The sequence below is a fragment of the Adiantum capillus-veneris genome, chromosome 27, assembly GCF_014529385.1.
Source record: "Adiantum capillus-veneris isolate H3 chromosome 27, ASM1452938v2, whole genome shotgun sequence".
In the NCBI taxonomy this organism is placed as follows: Eukaryota; Viridiplantae; Streptophyta; class Polypodiopsida; order Polypodiales; family Pteridaceae; genus Adiantum; species Adiantum capillus-veneris.
Window position 1 is genome coordinate 116,090,424 of NC_140957.1, and position 20,630 is coordinate 116,111,053.

The window sequence follows — 20,630 nt, forward strand, 5'->3', positions numbered from 1 at the left end:
AAATAGTCCATTTTTAACTATATATTCTATACTATGTATTATGCATATTAAATTATATAGTATATACTCTACATTATATATACCGGTCCCACAAAAGAGCAGACAGAGCTTTATTCGAGGATATCTTCGCCCTCGAACCTGGACTTATTAGCCACTCCCACCCTTATTCATCGCGCATCGGGTGCGCTCCCGTCTTCACCGCAGTGTCTTACAGGGTATAAGCCAATTAAGATCACTTGCAAGAGAAGGATCCAGATTTGTTTCAAGTCACTGTTTTTCTCAGAAGTAGTGCCATGCAAATGTTGATGTCTACAGATACCAAGTAGTATACTCCAAGTACTTGGCAAGCTTTCAAGAAAAAAAAAAATTTGCCCGAAGTTATATGGTTTCTAACATCTTCCTTCGGAGTGCAACTTCTGGTAGAGTGGGGTATCCTGAAATGCTTGCCATAGAAACCCTAGCAGATTATAACTTGGAATTTCTCGATATTCCCAGTAGATGTCTCTTCACAAGCAGGAGATCCAGTGTGATTGCTATCTTGGGACTACCATTGCCGCCAAAGAAACACTGTCTGTCCAAGAGCTGATGGACCATGCCGTGCTCGGCTACAACCTTATGGAAGAAACCTAACCCTAATTTTTGGTGCAGGTTTCAGGATGGAAAGTCAGTCGACTTTTCGAGCTTGACTGATGTGGAGATTGCTTTTTAAGTTTGAGTTCTGTTTGAGCTTGTTTGGTGATCCTGTTTGGAATTTGTTTGAAATGGATGGTATCTATTTTGAATTTGTCTTGGTGCCGATTTGAATTGTTTGACTCTGGTTTGATACTGGTTTCAATGATTGGTGATTTTACTCCCGGGTGGAGAAGTGAGAAATGATGTTTGAGAATGCTTGTTCATACTCATGGCCCGGACCTGGATGGTTATGCGGGAGGAGTATTAAGAAGTCTGAGCAGTGGTTACTCTCAGCACCTCCAAATGACGTAGGCTGCGGTCTGGGGGGCGTTGGGTTGTAAAAGGCCTCTATATCTCATGGCCCGGACCTTTTTAGGTTATTTGCGGGAGGAGTGATGAGGGAGTCGTTGAACAGCTCATGACCCGGACTTGGATGGTTATTTGCGGGGGGAGTGTTCATCGGCGGCTTTATGTTTCTATGTCTTGTAACATGCATATGTGAGCATTTGTGTTGCATTGTGATGTGCCAACCATTGAATATTCCTAATTGGATGAGATTGCCTGGGTATGTAATTTTAGTGCATCAAGACACCCGAGGAAGATCAGTACGGTCTGGGTATGATGGCTAATTTTACTACGCCGGAATATCAAGAGTTCCGATCTGGACGAAAGGAGAAGCTAACTCCTTGATCAAAAGAGCCGATAGGAGCAGCTAACTCCTTGATCAAAAGAGCAGAAAGGAGAAGCTAACTCCTTAATAAAAAGAGCAAACCGATTGTCCCTCGGAATGACCCTCGGAAATTTTTGAGCTAACTTGAGTTGTTTTGCAGGTATGTTGTAATCGCGGACGATTACTCTCTTTCAAGAAGGGGAGATGTAACAAACTGCTGACGTGTCAAAGCCTAAAAAATGGAGTCAACGTATAGATGTGGCCGAGGGGCCTAAACCCTAGTTCTGGAAACCCTAATTGCTGAAACCCTCCCTAATTCTGGAAACCCTAACCCTAAAACCTGCAAACCCTAATTTTTGCCAGAAACCCTAATTGCTGCAAACCCTAATTCTGAAAACCCTAACCCTAAAACCTGCAAACCCTAATGTCTGCCAGAAACCCTAATTCTGGAAACCCTAACCCTAAAACCTGCAAACCCTAATTTCTGCCAGAAACCCTAGTTGCTGCAAACCCTAATTCTGAAAACCCTAACCCTAAAACCTGCAAACCCTAATTTCTGCCAGAAACCCTAACCCTAAGGCAGCAGACAAATTCCGAAAATTGCGCTGGCTGATGACGTGGCAGGCTATACGGATTTTCGTAAATTGCGCTCGCAGCTTTTGGCATTGCTGCGCCGAAAGCGACTCAAAGTCGTTTGAATTCCGCCACTCCGTGTCGCGTGTCGTCTCTCTCTCTCTCTCTCTCTCTCAGAGTTCTGTTGTTATTGAAGTGCTAAAAGTATGCTTAGTCTGTTCTTTTCTATTGGCACGTGGTGCCCGCCTTGTGACACGCGCTGAAAGCGACTCAAAGTCGTTTGAATCTCCTTTCTTGTGTCAACTTCGTCTAGAGTCCTGCTTCTTTTGTCTTCAAGAATCTCCATGGCTGAAAATTCCTGAAACCATCTCCAACACAAAACCATGAACATACCCATTCCATGTAAAGTGAAGGAAAAAAATAGTCTTCTCTAAAGACTGTGTATGCAATGTAGATGAACATAGAGATGGAGTGACAACCCGTTCATCAAACACATGCAAACAATGCGATCGAATCTTTTCTGTTTGATTGAAATCAATCAATTGTGGCAAATCACAATGGAAATGCCCATGCTTGGTGCTCATACTTTCATGTGCTCTTTCGGAAACTGTGTCATGCCAAGGAATAGACATAGAATGTGACTTCCTGACATACAAACTTTTTAGCTTTTCAGGAAAAATCCGCATACATTCGTGCTCATCCATGATAGAAACGTGCCCAACATACAATATGTCATGCCTAGGAAAAGGGATCACATAATGATGTTGACTAAAATACAGGAAACCGTCACGAATGAAACTGCGTGCGTATCAATCATGCGAACACACAATACTTCCTGTGAGGGTTCTTTGGACCAAGGCTCGAGAGCCAAGATCGGTTCTTCGGGATCTATCGAATCTTCTTGTGGGGGATCTGTGGACCTCGACTCGAAAGCCAAGATCGATTCTTGGTGATTGATCGAATCTACAACGAGGTTAGCTTCACTAGAAAAAGCATCTACTAACTCATCATCCTTGTGAACAATCACATCATCTTCATGCAATTCATCATGCTTGTGAGAAATCACATCTTGATCATGCAAATCATCATGCTTGTCATTGTAATCCAAATCATTATGCAAATCATTGGCATCCAAATCATCATGCTTATCATTGTCATTCAAATCATCATGCTTATCTTTCTCATCCAAATCATCATCATGCTTCACACAATCATGCAAATCTTGTGTGTCATGCTTTGGAGAACGAGAGACGGAGAGAGTCCCCTTTTCGTGATTCTGTGCAAAGTACGCCTGTACTTGAGAAAAAAGTCGCAAGAACTCTTTGTTTTGTCGGTCGCTCTGTTCTTGTATTGCTTTGTTCTCATGATCAAATTCTGCTTGTCTTGCTTTGGCTTCCAAGCGTGCTTGCTCGCTCTCACGTGCCATTCTTTCTTGGTACTTACGCTCGATGGCTGCCATGTCTTCTTCGTAGGCTTTTCTTTCTGCTTCTCTTTCTTGGTCCAACTCCTCCATAGGAGTTAGTGCAATCTTTGTCGTAGATGGAAAAGGGGGAGGGTCGGAAAAACCTCCTGGTGGGGAAAATTCTTCTTCGCCTCTCTCATGCTCATCACCTCCAAGCGAAGTATCCATTCCGCTTTGAGTGATGACCATTTTGCAATCGTGGGTTCTTGTGGTCTTGGGTTCTTAAGTTCACGAGGAACTTGGGTTCATGAGGGTCTTGAGGTTCTTGAGGTCCTTGATTCGTGAGAATCTTGGGTTCTTGAGGTTCTTGAGTCTTGAGGGTCTTGGGTTCTTGGGGTTCTTGAGGTTCTTGAGGTTTTCTTTCGCTTGCAAATCGCGTTGAGAAGGATCTTCTCTTCACCCGAGTTCTACTCTTTTCTGCGGGCGCACCCCTTGGCGACCTTGCGCTTTCACCAAGTTTGCTTTTTCCCACCTCACGTCGATTGGCCGGCCGCTAAGTGCACGGTCTGCTCTCAATGAGTGAAAAGAGACACAAGGGGAGGTTGGACAAGCCCTTCTTTCTTGGGATTCCTGTCACTCTTCAACAAAACACGATTAGGAATCGCCACGCCCAAGTAAACTTGGGTTCGTGCGACCTCAACAAGCAAACAAAAATAAATTCTTGTGGTTCTTGTGGTTCTTTCCTTGAGTAATGCAGAACACTTTCAAAGCTCTGATACCAATGTAAGGTGCAGCGGGGTGAATGTTGTATTTTCTCAAGATTAGTGATCTTTATTGCTCAAGGTTCCTTTTAGTTCTTAGGGAAGGAGAGCCTTCCGTCTTATGGAGAGTGCTATGCTCACGAACAAAGTGAGTGGATATTGTGCGTGCAAGTGAATGAGACTGAGAGAAGGAGAGAAAAGAGATACGACACCCGAGAGGTTGTAAAACCCTCCTCCGAAGGCCCCACTCTCGTCGGCGAGAGTGGTCTACTTTGATTGCACAAAGGTATACAATGCGTATGCAATGGACTGATGCAATGGGACTATGCCGATGACGACGACGACGACTTGGTGGCTGAAATCTGAGATCTTCTAATCGCTGAATTTTGGGACTGTTTCGGTGGCTGAAAATGACTGTTTTGGCTGCGTTTTCTTGGGCTAAAGATGGGGGAACTTCTGCAACCAATTTGGGATGTATCTGCTATCTTGCTAAAGGCTGAAAATGTTGTGTATGTGCGCGGCAGGTTGGGACTGAAAGTCAAAACGTTGCAGCAATGCAAAAACGCCAGCAAAAACGGTAGCTTGGCTGAAATTGCTGATGTCAAAACACCGATTCTGCTGAATCCCAAATGCTGGGCTTTGGGGGATGCCTGAAGGGGGAACAAATGCTAGAAAGGGTTGGTCTTGATGGCGATGGCTGATGCTAAGAAAACGCTAAGGATGGGAACTTGCCCGGCGAGGATGGGGATCCAAAAACGCTGGGGGTGCTGGGGGGTACTGCTGAGAAGTTGCCTGTTGAACGGGAAGCTCCTGCTGCCTCTTCTGCCAGAAAATGCTAACTTGGGTTTGCTTATATATTAACTTAGCAAAATTGCCCTACCTACTTTTGTTGGAAAGTCACTTAAAAATAATAGTGAAAATACCAATAATTAGGAAAATAGGCTAAATGCACTGGAAAATTCCCCTAACTGATGCTAATGGATTCTGATGGGAATTCCGATGATCATGCTGTGTGCAACCGGAGGATATGCATCTATGCTAAGTGACTGGGCATGCACGGTCTACGAATAGACTCACAAAAGTGCCAGATCACTGCTAATCTAGACTTGATTGAATTGACTGAACCCTGCTGTGGTGTAGCTTGTCCACGGACACATAGGGTTGGGATGTGTCACGTGACAGTTGGGAAACTGGGTAGGGCAATTTTGACAAGCAGATATATAAAGAAACCTAGCGCTAGCACTTTTTGGCAGAAGAGGCAGCAGAGTTCCAACAACTGGCAGTGGACCTTCTCAGCAAGAGCCGGTAGGAGACTCAACGTTTTCAGCCACAAGACAACTTGGCGTTTTGGTTCTTCCTAGATCAGCTAGCGTTTTCCATGTTCCAGCCCTAGCGTTAGCAGATTCCAGAATTTAGGCTTAGCGTTTTTGCAATTTACACATAGATCCCTTGGTGTTTTTGGTTGTAGATCAGCCTCGGCGTTTTGCAAATTCGCGGCGTCAGATCAGCCCATTGAATCAGCGTTTTCAGTTTTCAGCACGTAGACTCCGCACCGCAGCCCCCAAACCTCGCAGTTCTCACCTTCCCGCAACAGATCCTCGCCGCACGGTCAAATCAACCAAGGTTTGCAGATTCAGCCCAGAAAACGCAGATTTCAGCATCTGTATTTTCAGCGCGTCGTCGTGGCATCGTCGTCATCGCGATCGTCACCGACATAGAGTCAGAATTCAGCAAATACAAGATTTGCAGGTTTCAGCCATTAGTGTTTTCAGATTTCAGCCCGTCTAGTCGTCGTCCTCATTGTCGTCGACATCGTCGACAAGTCCATTGCATTGTAGAGATTTGTGCAATCAATAGTAGACCGCTCTCGCCAAAGAACGTGGGGCCTTCGAAGGAGGGTTTGACAATATTCTGGTGTCATATTCTTCTCTCTCTATCTCTCAGTCTCAGCACCTTCATTTATAGTGTTTGCCACTTTGTTTGTGATCATTTGCACTCTCTCACTAAAGGAACGGAAGGCTCTCCCTTCCGTAGGTCAAAGGAACCTTGAGCACAATTCGGAGCACTCATCTTGAGCAAAGTTCAACATTCACTTCCGCTGCATCTTACATTCCCCTTTGCCTCGTCAGGTTCCCTTCAGTTACCCTTCTTGATTCACATGCCTTCACCCCTTACCTGCACTAGCGTGGCGCTTTGTAAGGTGCAGCGGATGTGAATGTTGAACTTTGCTCAAGATGAGTGCTCCGAACTGTGCTCAAGGTTCCTTTTACTTACGGAAGGGAGAGCCTTTCGTTCCTTTAGCGAGAGAGTGCAAATGATCACAAACAAAGTGAATGACACTGTGAATGAAGGTGCTGAGACTGAGAGAGAGACTAAAGAATACGACACCAGAATGTTGTCAAACCCTCCTCCGAAGGCCCCACTCTCTATGGCGAGAGCGGTCTATAATCGCAACTTATATACCTTCGAGACGACTTCTCCCGGAAGATTGCAGCCTCTACTCAGGGACAACCTCTCCCTTGGATTGCTTGTAAGGTGTAGCGGAAGTGAATGTTGAACTTTGCTCAAGATGAGTGCTCCGAACTGTGCTCAAGGTTCCTTTCACTTACGGAAGCCTTCCGTTCCTTTAGTGAGAGAGTGCAAGTGATCACAAACAAAGTGAATAGACACTGTGAATGAAGGTGCATGAGACTAAGAGATAGAGAAGAGAATATGAGTCACGACACCAGAGACGTAAAACCCTCCTCCAAGGGCCCCACTCTCGATGGCGAGAGTGGTCTACTATTGATTGCACAATCTGGTACAATGGTTGATGCAAGTCGTGAGACTATGATGCAAGGTGGGTCTAACTTGAAGACGACGGCGACGACGAGGATGGCGACGACGACGGCTGAAAGGGCTATATGCTTGTGATCTCTATCTGCTGAATTCTGCTGCTACAAACGCTGATTTGCTGCTGTACCAAAACGCTGGCGTGCTGCTGCTGAAAACGCTACTGCTGCTGTGATACTACTGCAGAAATGCTACCTCTGCTGGGTCTTCAACCGCTGAAATTGCTGATGCAAAACGCTAGGATGCTGGCTGGATTCTGCTGCTTTCAAATCGCTGAATAGGCTGCTGAAAACGCCATGTGTAGAGGTTGAAAAACGCTACCTGCTGAGGTTTCTTCTTGCTGAAATTGCTGGCTGGAAACGCCAATGCAAGGGGCTGAAACCGCCAATGAAGGGGGGACTGAAAACGTTGATGCTGTTGGAGAGACAACGTTGGTGTGTTTGGCTCCAAAAACGCTAGGTTGAAGACGGGGGGGGGGGGGGGTCGTCTTGTTGAGAAGGGTCTCCAGAGGCCTGCTGCACTGAGTGCCTGATTCTCTCCTTCTTCTACCAGAAAGTGCTAGCTCTGGTTTGCTTATATACTTTATTAGCAAAATTGCCCTACCTAGTTCCCAACAAAAGTCACTTAATAAATAAGTGAAAAATGTCAAAAATAGGAAAAAGAGGTCTAATGCACTGGAAAATGCTCCTGATGGATTCTGATGGTAATGCTAATGATCGTGTTGTGTGCAACCGGAGGATATGTATCTAATCTAAGTGTCTGGTCATGCACGACTGCGAACAAAGTGTCAGATCACTTCCTATCCTAGACTGACTTGACTGACTGAACTGAACCCTGGTCATGCTATAGCTTGTCCACGGACACATAGGGTTGGATGTGTCACGTGACATCCCCTCCTTTTCAAAGTGAGGTACTGGTACTGAACTGTATGGCGTCGAGGGAGATCGCCAACGACATCCGGAATCCTCGAAAGGACTCTTCGCTAGCCCCCTCTGAGGTGCGGGTCGTGCGATACTTGAACTTCATAAAGGTTTGCAATGCCTTCTTCTTTGGGCCGTGCCGAAAGCGACACAAAGTCTCCTGTGGGTCCTTCGATGCTTCAACTTCGTCTAGAGTCGTTCTTCTTCCTTCTTCAAGAATCTCCATTTCTGAAAATTTTTGAAACCACTTCCAACACAAAACCATGAACTCCATGTAAAGTGACTCGAAAAATTCTATTCCTTTGAAAAAACTGTGCATGCAATGTAGATGAACATATAGACGGAGTGCCAAACCGTTCATCAAACACACGCAAACAATGAGATCGAATCTTAACTTTCTGATCTAAATCAATCAACTGTGGCAATTGACAATTGGACATGCCGATGCTTGGTGCTCATACTTTCTTGTGCTCTTTTTACAACTGTCGTGCCAAGGAAGAGACATGGAATGTGAGTGTATACTTTTCAGCTTTTCATGAGAAATCCGCATACATCCGTGCTCATCCATGAGTGAAATGTGCTCAACGTACAATATGTCATGCCTAGGAAAAGGGATCACATAAAGACGCTGACTAAAATACAGGAAACGATTACGAATGAAACACTCGAACAATGCGTACCGACGAATCATTCGAACACATAGGACTTCCTGTAAGGGTTCTTTGGACCTAGGCTCGAGAGCCAAGATCGGCTCGTCGTGTTTGATCGAATCTGCTTGGGGGGGTGCTGTGGACCTTGACTCGAAAGCCAAGATCGATTTTTCGTAATTTATCGAATCTGCAACGAGGTTAGCTTTGCTAGAAAAAGCATAAACTAAACCATCATCCTTGTGAACAATCACGTCTTGATCATACAAATCATCATGCTTGTGAGAAAACACATCTTGATCATTATGCAAATCATCATGCTTATCTTATCATCCAAATCATCATGCTCATCATTATCATGCAAATCATCATGCGTATCGTAATCATGCAATTCCTGTGTATCATGATTTGGAGAGACGAGACTGAGAGAGTCTCCTTCTCATGAATCCGTTCAATCTTCGCCTGCACATTAGAAATGAGAGATGGAGAATGAACAACTTGCTCTTCACGAATGACAATGGGAGAGTCACTTTTGGCATTGAAAGTGAACGTATTTTCCGGCCAATCAATGAGAGGGTTATGCTCACGAAACCATCGTATGCCCAAAATTATATCACATCCTGAAAGAGAACAGACTAAAAATTTTCTTCGGAAAGCAGCTTGTTGAACTATAAACAACACATTAAAGCACTCCTTCGTGATGAGAGAGTCCATACCGGGAGCGAAGCCAGAGACCTCGAGAGGAGATTTCTGACTAACCTCTAGGCATGCTTTCTCAACAAGAGAGGGACTCATCACATCATGCATACTACCTGGGTCAAACAATATGACAAAATGTTGCCCCGTCATATCGTCATATGACCATAACATTTAATGAGAGACTCATCAATGGGAGGGTCAAGAGAAACTTGGGGCACACTCGTGCTGTCATTGATTGCATTGACAGAGGAAGGGGATTCTGTGGATTCTTTAGATTCATTCGATTCAAGCTTAGGACATGTTCTTTTTATGTGACCCTTTATGTGACAATGAAAACAACGATCTTCCTTAGAATAAGTGCTTTGCTCTTCCGACGTGATGTATCCTCCTAAAATTCCTTGTGCTACCTTTTCATCTGGAGTGAGCTTAGGTTTAGCAATTCTGTTAGCTTTACCCTTAGGTTCATTTTGAGAGTTCTTTTTTGAGAGACTATTGGAAGATTGGTTAGAAGAGTTACCGTTCTTACCATTCTTACCGTTCTTACCGTTCGGAGGGTTCTGAGAGGTGTGAGAGGTACTTGTCGAAGTCTGGTCTTCCTTAGGCTTTCCCTTGTTGTGCTTCATCTCCTGTGCAAGAGCAATCGCTACCGCTTTGTTGAGATCGATTGGATCGAGCACCTCGACATCATACTTGATATACTCGTCCAATCCATAAAGGAATGCCTCCTTGCGCTCCGCATCCGATTTGCGTAATTGTGTGCCGAGCTGCAAAACACGATTAGAGAAAGACATAACTGGCATACCATTTTGCTTGAGACCGCGCCAATCGTCCTTCAATCGTGCGGGGCGTGAATTCGTTGGCTTCCTCTAGGTGCGCGGCTAACTGTGCCTCTTGCCATGCGTGATACCAATTGATGGCATCACCGGCAAGGTACATAGCTGCTGTCCAAACCTTGCTATTTCCTGTCTTCTTAGTTGTGGCAAAATAAGCATTAAACTGATGCAACCAAGAATGAATAACCGTAGCATCCATCTTACCATCATACTTACTGAACTGGATTTCTCTGTGACTGGGTTGTTGAAGTCTGAATTCGGCTTGCGCCACTTGAGGAACTACCAACATCTTTGGATGGTTCGGACTTCGAGGCGAGAACATGTCGTACAAACTCTTGCATGCGTTGTTCACTCTGTGCCGCACGCTCGGCCTGTCTTTCTTCAGTCGCCAAGCGCGCTTGCTCACGCTCACTCTCAAAGGTGTGTTGTCTGAGTTGGCGTTCACGCTCCAAGGTTTCTTGTCTGTCTTGGCGTCCACTCTCCAAGGATTCCTATCGTTCTACTTTTCTTTCTAGTTGTGCCATCAACGCGATTCGTTTCTTGTTGTTGTGCCATCATCTCCATCATCGACTTGACCATTGCCTCCATAGGATTTGGTACAATCGGTGGCGTAGATGGGGAAAGGGGAGGGTCGGGGAAACCTCTTGGTGGGGAAAACTCTTCTTCGCCACTCCCATGCTCACCACATCCATGCGAAGTATCCATTCTGCTTCGGGTCACGACTATACATTGTAATCTTGGTTCTTAAGTTCTTGAGGAACTTGGATTCTTGGGTTCTTGAGGTTCTTGAGGTTCTGGAGGTTCTTGAGGTTCTTCTTTGGCTTGCAATCTGTGTTAGAGAAGGATCTTCTCTTCACCTGAGTTCTGCTCTTTTCCGCGGGCGCACCCCTTGGCGGCCTTGCGCTCACACCAAGGTTGCTTTTTCCCACCTCACGTTGATTGGCCGGCCGCTAAGTGCACGGTCCGCTCTCAATGAGTGGAAAGAGGCACAAGGGGAGGCTGGACAAGCCCTTCTTTCTTGGGTTTCTTGTCACTCTTCGAAAACACGATTAGGAATTGACAAGCCCAAGAGGACTTGGTTTACGTGCGACCGCAACAAGCAAAAAAATTCTGTGGTTCTTGTGGTTCTTTCCTTGAGTGATATAGAACATTGCCAAAGCTCTGATACCAATGTAAGGTGCAACGGAAGTGAATGTTGAACTTTGCTCAAGATGAGTGCTCCAAACTGTGCTCAAGGTTCCTTTTACTGACGGAAGGGAGAGCCTTCCATTCGTTTAGTGAGAGAGGGCAAGTGATCACAAACAAAGTGAATAGACATTGTGAATGAAGGTGCATGAGACTGAGAGATAGAGAAGAGAATACGACAACAGAGACGTTGTAAAACCCTCCTCCAAGGGCCTCACTCTCGGTGGCGAGAGTGGTCTACTATTGATCACACAATCTGGTACAATGGTTGATGCAAGTCGTGAGACTATGATGCAAGGTGGGTCTAACTTGAAGACGACGGCGACGACGAGGATGGCGGCGACAACGGCTGAAAGGGCTATATGCTTGTGTTTCTATCTGCTGAATTCTACTGTTACAAACGCTAATTTGCTGCTGTACCAAAACGCTGGTGTGCTGCTGCTGAAAACTCTACTGTTGCTGTGATACTGCTGCAGAAACGCTACCTCTGCTGGGTCTTCGACCGCTGAAATTGCTGATGCAAAACGCTAGGATACTGGCTGGATTCTGCTGCTTTCAAATCGCTGAATAGGCTGCTGAAAACGCCATGTGCAGCGGTTGAAAAACACTACCTGCTGAGGTTTCTTCTTGCTGAAATTGCTGGCTGGAAACGCCAATGCAAGGGGCTGAAACCGCCAATGAAGGGGGGCTGAAAACGCTGATGCTGTTGGAGAGACAACGCTTGTGTGTTTGGCTCCAAAAACGTCAGGTTGAGGGGGGGGGTCGTCTTGCTGAGAAGGGTCTCCAAGAGGCCTGTTGCACTGAGTGCCTGATGCTCTCCTTCTTCTTTTGCCAGAAAGTGCTAGCTCTGGTTTGCTTATATACTTTATTAGCAAAATTGCCCTACCTAGTTCCCAACAAAAGTCACTTGATAAATAAGTGAAAAATGTCAAAAATAGGGAAAATAGGTCTAATGCACTGGAAAATGCTCTTGATGGATTCTGATGGTGATGCTGATGATCATACTGTGTGCAACCGGAGGATATGCATCTAATGTAAGTGTCTGGTCATGCACGGTCTGCGAACAGACTCACAAAAGTGCAGATCACTTCCTATCCTAGACTGACTTGACTGATTGAACTGAACCTTGGTCATGCTGTAGCTTGCCCACGGACACATAGGGTTGGATGTGTCATGTGACATTGCTTATCCTGTCATCTTGTCTACTATGGTGGACGATGCCTTCCCTATTGAGCCTCTTGTTCCTGCTCTTCCCCTGTCTTCTGCTCGAGATTCTTTGACTTGGATATACTACCGGTTTCTCACCTCGGCAGTTTTCCTCTCGTCGTCGTCAGAGTGTTCCTCTTTTTTTTTTTTTTTCCGAGAAAAAGATCCTTCTATTAGTTAATGAAAACTGCCCATAGGGCTACATCCACCTCTGCAAGAGAGGGCTACAACAAGCATGATGGGGAGACTCTCCCAACGAAAAAACAGCATATATACAATGAGGCTAAATCAAGAGATGGGAGGAGGGAAGAGCCACACAGGTGGACAGTAGTGCCATCGCTCCCGCATGTGGTCGGAGCTGCCCTGTAGTCCCTCAAGCTGTCCTCTGAGAGTATGGATCAGCTCTAGCCCAAAGTCACGAACAGTCTCTGCTGGTGGCACAGGGCGAGCCTCAAAGATATGGAAACAGCGGGCCCGCCAGATGAACCAGAGAGCTAGGCCGTTGATGAGCTCCCAACACTCCTCTCTCTCACTGCACCACTCCTGTGGAGTAAGCTCTGTAGCAGGCTGAAGTGTAGGTCGCCCCCCCTGCATCACTTCCATCCTGCTGGTGGAAGGAAAAACCTCTTGGTGGGGAAAATTCTTTGTAAAAACTGTAAGGCTTTCTTCCGATCTTTCACTCTTGAAAAAGTAAAAATTTTATTGTTGCCCTGTCATTCTTGAAATCCTTTGGCTGGTTAGGCACATACCCCGGTTATGGATAATAAGGATATTCATATAGTCTCCAACCATTGTGCCCAGGTGGCGTGGTGGTGGCAACGGCGATGGCAGAGGTGGCTGCATTGGATCAGGGTCGAAAGGCTGCACCATGTTCCTAAAGACTCCCCCAATCGGAACAGACGTATGAGAAGGTTGTTGGTTGGAATTTCTCGTACTTTCTAGTGCCGGGGGAGGTGGTACCACGTGGGGCATCAGAGGGGGTAACATGTAATTTAGAAACTGTTGGAAACCCTGCAACATTGGGAGATTCTGCTACGGGTGCCATGAGAGTATGTTGCGAAGCTCGTCAACAAGAAACTATAGGTACTTTGCGGAATCCATAAACGCCATGATGCTCTGTCTGGTCTTGGTAGGACTGGTATGTCTTGAGAAAAGCACATGATTGGAGATCTGATACCATTGTAACTGGAGGGCACCACGTGCCAATGGAAAAGAATAGACAGAATAAACTTTTAGTAGTTCAAAACAATTGAACTGAAAGAGATGTACGACACATGAGACACGGAGTGGTGGAGTTCCACTCCAAGAGAGCAATGGCCCAAAACCCTAGCGTCTCTTTTAGTATTTCTCTCTCGTTACAATTCTGGCGACACTCTTTGCATGTGCCATGCGGTAAGATGCTAGAGAGTGAGCCCTTAAGTCATATTTAAAGGCCCTTGGCCCAAAAAGCAATTACATGAAAAGCATGCAGTCTAAAAGCATGTGGACTCCAAAAGCATCCGGTCTCCAAATAGCCCACACCAAAACAACCAAAATCTTTCAGCGCTATTTTCGAAAATCTGTACAACTGTCACGTGGCATTGTCAGCGCGATTTGCAGAGCTGTCCGTATAGTCTGCCACGTAAGCAAGTCTTAGCGTAAATTGCGAGATCCGTCATGCCTTGCCACGTCGTGAGCAACGACACGATTTATCTGTGTGGGACGTATTTTATCTTTAATAAACTCGCCAATTCCTTGGATGTAAGGTGCAATGGAATGATTGTTTGCGCTTTGCTCAAGATGAGTGCTCCGAACTGTGCTCAAGGTTCCTTTTAGTTCTTATGGAAGGGAGAGCCTTCCGTTCTTAATGGAAAGTGCTATGATCACAACAAAGTGAATGGACACTGTGCGTGCAAGTGTATGAGATTGAGAGAGAGAGAGAGAAGAGAGATACGACACCAGAGACGTTGTAAAACCCTCCTCCGAAGGCCCCACTCTCGTCGGCGAGAGTGGTCTACTTATTGATTGCACAAAGTGGTACAATGCGGATGCAATGGAATGATGCAACTTGGGACTATGCCGATGACGACGACGGGGATGATGACGACGACTTTAGGGCTGAAATCTGTGGTCTTCTATCTGCTGAATTTCAGGGCTGTTTCGGTGGCTGAAAATGACTGTTTTGGCTGCGTTTTCTAGGGCTGAAAATGGGGGTATCTGCAAGTACTTAGGGCTGAATCTGCTAATGATCTTAAAGCTGAAATCGCTGCTGCATTTGCTCCATCTATGGCTGAAAATGGAAACGCTGGCAGAATGGGGTAGCGTTTGCAAAAACACTAGTCGACTGTGGCGATGATGCAAGCTGAAGACGCCAGGGAACTGTGGGAGTTGCTGAGGATATGCAAAAACGCCAGGATGAGAGGAAAAACCAAAACGCTAGGGCTAGGTGTTGGTGTGGGAAGGTGCTTGAGGGGTTCTTGTTGAGAAGATGCCTGTTGAGCGGGAAGCTCCTGCTGCCTCTTTTGCCAAAAAGTGCTAACTTGGGTTTGCTTATATATTAACTGAGCAAAATTGCCCTACCTACTTTTTTGTTGGAAAGTCACTTAAAAATAATAAGTGAAAAACACCAAAAATAGGCTAAGTGCATTGGAAAATTTCCCTGACTAAATCTGATGGATTTTGAAGGGAATACTGATGATCATGCTGTGTGCAACCAGAGGATATGCATCTATGCTAAGTGATTGGGTATGCATGGTCTACGAATAGACTCACAAAAGTGCCAGATCACTTCTAATCTAGACTGACTGGATTGACTGAACCGTGATCATGGTGTAGCTTGTCCACGGACACATAGGGTTGGATGTGTCACGTGACATTGGAAGCATCGAGTGTAGTACTTGCATGAATGTATGGAACAAGCACTACTATGGTTTTGGCCTTCTTGAGGGAGGTTGCTCAGGAGGTTTATCTCCCTTGTGGGAACATACATAGGGAGTGTGTTCTTGTTGAAGAGTGCCTTGACGAGGAGTAAGACAAGGTTGTGCAGATGGAGTCGATGTTTCACGAGAATCCTGAGAAGTTGGACATGGTGGTCGAGGATTCTCTGAAGGTGTCGGTTGGTCTTCAATTGTAAATTCGAGTCTTCCCTTAATTAGTTCATAACTAACCACAGCATGATCCATGAGCTCTTGTATGGTAGAGACTTGGTTGGACAGACAGTATTCTTGGGGTAGTCTGATAGTGTAGTTCTCGCATTGGTCCTCCACAGCATGATCCTTGAGCTCTTGTATGGTAGAGACTTGGTTGGACAGGCAGTATTCTTGGGGTTGTCCGATAGTGTAGTTCGAAGAAAGAGATAGGGAGGGAGATGTCCAAAAACTTGTGATTGTAATTGTCCATGGTCAGCATTTTCAAGGTACCCCATTCTGCCAAAACCTGGACTTCAAATAAGGTCAGATAATTTACGGCAAAAATATTCTTGAAAGCTTGTCGAGTCCTTGGAGCATGAGGCTTTGTGGCTAAAGAACACTACATAGCATTGGCTCAAGAAATTTTGGATTCTTTTGTGTAGTTCTCGAGTAAATAGATATTATCGAGCTGTTGAAGGAAGTGCAATGCTTTTCTTTAATCTTCCACTCTAGAAAAGCACAACTAAAAAAAACACACACACACACACACACACACACACACACACACACACACACACACACACACACACACACACACACACACACACACACACACACACACACACACACACACACACACACACACACACACACACACACACACACACACACACACACACACACACACACACACACACACACACACACACACACACACACACACACACACACACAGAGAGAGAGAGAGAGAGAGAGAGAGAGAGAGAGAGAGAGAGAGAGAGAGAGAGAGAGAGAGAGAGAGAGAGAGAGAGAGAGAGAGAGAGAGAGAGAGAGAGAGAGAGACTTCGAGAAAGCATACGATCGTGTTGAGTGGGACTTTCTCGAAGGATCACTAGCCAGGATGGGTTTCCCCTCGCGAAGGATAGTAGGCATTTCTGCTCTCTTCAGGATTGCCAGCAGTGCTATTACTATTGGTGGTCGTGTCAGTCGCAGTTTTGAGCTCTCTCGATCTGTACGACAGGGATGTCCTTTAGCAGCATATCTGTATCTGTTTGTTGGAGAGACTATGTCAGATTTTCTTCGTGCTCAGAGTCATGCATTTCGTGGCTTGACCATACCCGTACCTTCAGCTCCGGACCTTATCGATCAGGAGTTCGCTGATGACACTATGCTGATGTTGCACTATCTGCTAGCAGCGCTTGATGCCATGCGGGAGGCCTTGGGGGTTTTTTGCATTGCCAGTGGTGCACGTATTAACTGGCATAAATCCTATGGGTTACTCGTTGGCAGTGATGACATACCTACTTGGGGGGTAGCTGATGGTTTCACATGGCTGCAGCCGGGCCAGACATGCAGATATCTGGGCTTTCAGGTTGGATTTGATGTTTCCTTACAGCAGTAGTTTGCATCCGTACTACAGTCTATTCGCAGGAAGCTATGTCATTGGTCTTCACGTCATCTGTCGTTGGCTGGCTGTGCATTGGTCGTCAACCAGGTCATTCTGGCTACAGTATGGTATTCGGCCTCTTGTTGGATGCTACATTCTGGAGTGATAGCTCAGCTCCGCAGATTAGTGCGGAACTTTTTATGGAGTGGCACAGATGGGACTACTGATACTCGTGCTCGAGTTCGCTACTCCACGATTATTCGACCTAGGTCAGAGGGAGGCCTTGGCATTATTGATCCAGAATTACAGAGTCGTGCCCTTCTTACCAAGCTTATTGTTCGGGGTCTTTTTCCCGGCCAAGAACCTTGGAAGATGCTTCTTCAGGCCGCTCTTTGCACAACAACTCCACGCCTCGGCACTAGAGATGGTCATACTTGGCATACAGGGTTTCGTTTTCTATTTACGGATGCCCCCTTGACCACCCGCACTCTCTCACCCTTCATCCGATCACTCCTTCAGATTTGGGTTTCCATGCGACGATCTCTCATATGCTCACTCTCTCACCCTTCATCCGATCACTCCTTCAAATTTGGGTTTCCATGCGACGATCTCTCATATGCTCACCTCCCTCATGTCGTGAGGAGATTGAGCGCCAGCCTCTCATTTGGAATGATGCAGTTCTTGATTCTTCGGTTAACCCACCCCGTCAGCTTGGAGAGAGGACTCACATTGACTGGGCTGCTTGGGACACTGGCCCTACTGCCTCTATGCGGTTGTTTCATGAGACGCGTATGTTGGATGCAGATTTCATAGCAGAACATTATGACATTGGTCGCGGGGTGACAGACAGACTTCTTGAGATTGACTCCGCCGTTCCTTCCCAGTGGGATGCAGTCATGCGAGGCACGGTTCAGATGCCTCCACATAGTGGCTGGGAAGGTCTCTTTGCTCAGAGCACTCTCTTATTAGTTCGTTTCGACACCATGCTGTTCACAATTGATTCAGACTCCTCTCAGGGGATTCATGCTAGATTGACATATGCTACCACCTCTCCGCACCTTGTCTACCCTGGCGCTCGATGGGAGGCCATACGAGTAGTTGGCTCTCGCGGGAAGCATCGTTGTGTTGACCCTCGTTTTGCATCCGCTGATGCCGCCCTTTGGAGGCTTTGGGTGTGGGAGGGTCGTGCCTTATCACAGCTTTATTGGGACCCAGGAGAGTGGCACTGGCCTCACTCTAACCCCACCGGTGCACATGTATCATTTTTTGAGTACACTGTCAGAATTGGAAGATTCGCATTGATGAGACAGCACCCAGAGCAGCCCACTCGTATGCGTTTCTGGTTACATTCAGGTCTCTCCCATGCCTATCTACAGCAGTTTTGGTCAGCCATCTGGGATTTACATGCGGCTCATCGTATTTCTTTTTTCATGTGGATGATTGCACATGCAGGACTTCGAGTTGGGACTTGGCTTGCTACTATGGGTCATGATCCGTTATGCGCTCGATGTCCTTCGCGACTACATGAGTCACCTGCACACTGTCTTTGGTCATGCTCCTCTTCTCATATAGTGTGGCTACCAGTTTGCTTTTTACTTAGCAGAGCAGGTGTTCAGGATGGATTTCTCACTTGGGGCTCTGTCTCATGGTTGATGCCGATGCCTGGACCGCATCTTTTCTACGAGGGCTCAGACACAGATCCAGCTCTTATGCTTACCCCGACTGGTTATCGGCGAGGGACTTTGGCTATGTTACCACAGATCGCATGGCAGGGAGATCCTCAGACACGTGATGAAGTTTTTTCCGTCATCACTAGCATTACACTATGGAATATTTGGAGAGCTTGTTGTCTTCACATTCTCAATGCGGCTCCACAGCTCCTTCAGGATACCCTTACTGCCATTTGGCTGGACATCATTCACACCCTGATTTGGCAGTGGGATTCTTCCTCAGGTACATCTCGAGCAGCCGAGGTTCGACGATTTGCCTTTCTTCGGCGTTGGGCCCGAGCTCCACTCTTTTTCACACTTACAGGTGGTCAGATTATCTGGCATTATGGCCCCCCTCAGTGGTTTCTCCTCCACTCATCACACAGACCACCATGAGATTGTACTAGTCGAGTTGTTACTCTAGTGGCTATCATCCTTACATTCAGCTTGTACACCCCACGTGACAAGCTATTTTGGCATATGTTGGGGAATTTATTGTACTCAGTAATATACAGCCCTGATTTTTCCAAAAAAAGAGAGAGAGAGAGAGAGAGAGAGAGAGAGAGAGAGAGAGAGAGAGAGAGAGAGAGATATGAAATGTTATATTAACGTCTTCAAAAGGCCATAGTGACCTATGAGACCAGAAAGTTACAATGTGGTGGATCTGATACAAAGTCAGAGAGAGAGAGAGAGAGAGAGAGAGAGAGAGTTTGTGTCTGATGGTGTTTTTGTTTTCATTGAATCGATTGGTTTTCTTCTTGGTAGTGAGGCTAAGTGTGAAAAAAGTCAAAAGTTTGCAGAGGAGAATGGGTTACCCAGGCTTCATCACGTACTTCTACCTCGAACAAAGGGGGTCTATGCATGCCTAGCACAGCTTCATGACTCTGTCGATGCAGGTAAGCAAAACTAAAGCAGTTGGCATAGTAAGATATCGTATATGTGAGAGGAGGAGTGCATGCACGCTGAGTTCTCTTTTGTTCTTGTTGACAGTCTATGATCTTACAATTGGCTATAAGAACAAATGTCCATTGTTCCTCGAGAATGCCCTTGGGACGGATCCAAAAGAAGTGCATATCCATGTGAAGCGGATCCCAATCTCTAACATTGCTGTCTCAGAAGCTGGAGTCTCAGAGTGGCTCATGAAAGAGTTTGCAAGAAAAGATGCTCTTTTGAGCCATTTTTATAGAGAGGGCACGTTTCCGGATGGCCAAATCATTGAGGAAAGTCTCAGCACAATTTTGGGTGTAGTGAATTGTTGTTTTATATTGGCTTCATCGTGGGCTTCTCTCTTCCTATTCTTGGCTTTCCCTTGGTTCAAATTGTATACTGCATTTAGCTGTGCCCTCTTAGCAGCTTCAACTTATGTAAATTATAAGCCTGTACCATTCTGGAGGCGCGAAGACGTGACAGCTCCTAAGGAAGAGAATGGTGTAAAGGTTCATCACTAATGTTTGTCATGGCCTTGTCTGAATATCAGATAGGAGGTCAATGATTTGTACATTTGTAGAGTTTGTAGTGAAATGAGCGCTGAAGTCTGCAAAAGGAGTTTGTGTATGTGTAACCTGCAATTCTCTCTCTCTCTCTCTCTCTCTCTCTCTCTCTCTCTCGCTCCGTGGAACATCAGGACTTGAGTTTAAGACGTGTTGGATAGATCTTTGAGGTCTCTTGGGATTGTTCCCGCGATGTAACTCTCTCTCTCTCTCTCTCTCTCTCTCTCTCTCTCTCCCCCCCCCCCCCCCCCCCCCTCTCGTATAACAGGTCTTGAGTTCAACTCCTCGTTGGATAGATCTTTAACGTCTCTTGGGATAGTTTCCTACGACGTTAAAATTCTCTTCTCTTCTTCTTCTCTCGCGCGCGCCTACGTGCACATACACATGCGATAGCCTTACTTTGTTAGATTGCATGCAATCCAGCTTCCCCTTTGGTAGTACTGAAATCAAGCAATTCTTCCAAAAACTATCACAAATGGTTGTTACCTTGATTTTGCATCTATTTGCCTTTCCTATATATAAGTCCTTGATTTTGCA

The 20,630-nt window shown here is 46.0% G+C and overlaps 1 protein-coding gene across 2 annotated transcripts in view; it reads left to right on the forward strand.

Annotated features, from left to right (window-relative positions):
- Nucleotides 1–20,157, forward strand: part of LOC147422617 (putative 1-acyl-sn-glycerol-3-phosphate acyltransferase 5) — a 30,309-nt gene extending 10,152 nt beyond the window's left edge. For both annotated transcript variants that reach the window (XM_086503280.1, XM_086503279.1), the window contains 2 exons: nucleotides 19,369–19,499; nucleotides 19,594–20,157. In XM_086503280.1, coding sequence (XP_086359406.1) covers nucleotides 19,369–19,499; nucleotides 19,594–20,051 — 589 coding nt within the window. In that variant the 3' untranslated portion in view covers nucleotides 20,052–20,157. The remainder of the gene's footprint in view (nucleotides 1–19,368; nucleotides 19,500–19,593) is intronic.
- Nucleotides 20,158–20,630: the final 473 nt, after the last annotated feature.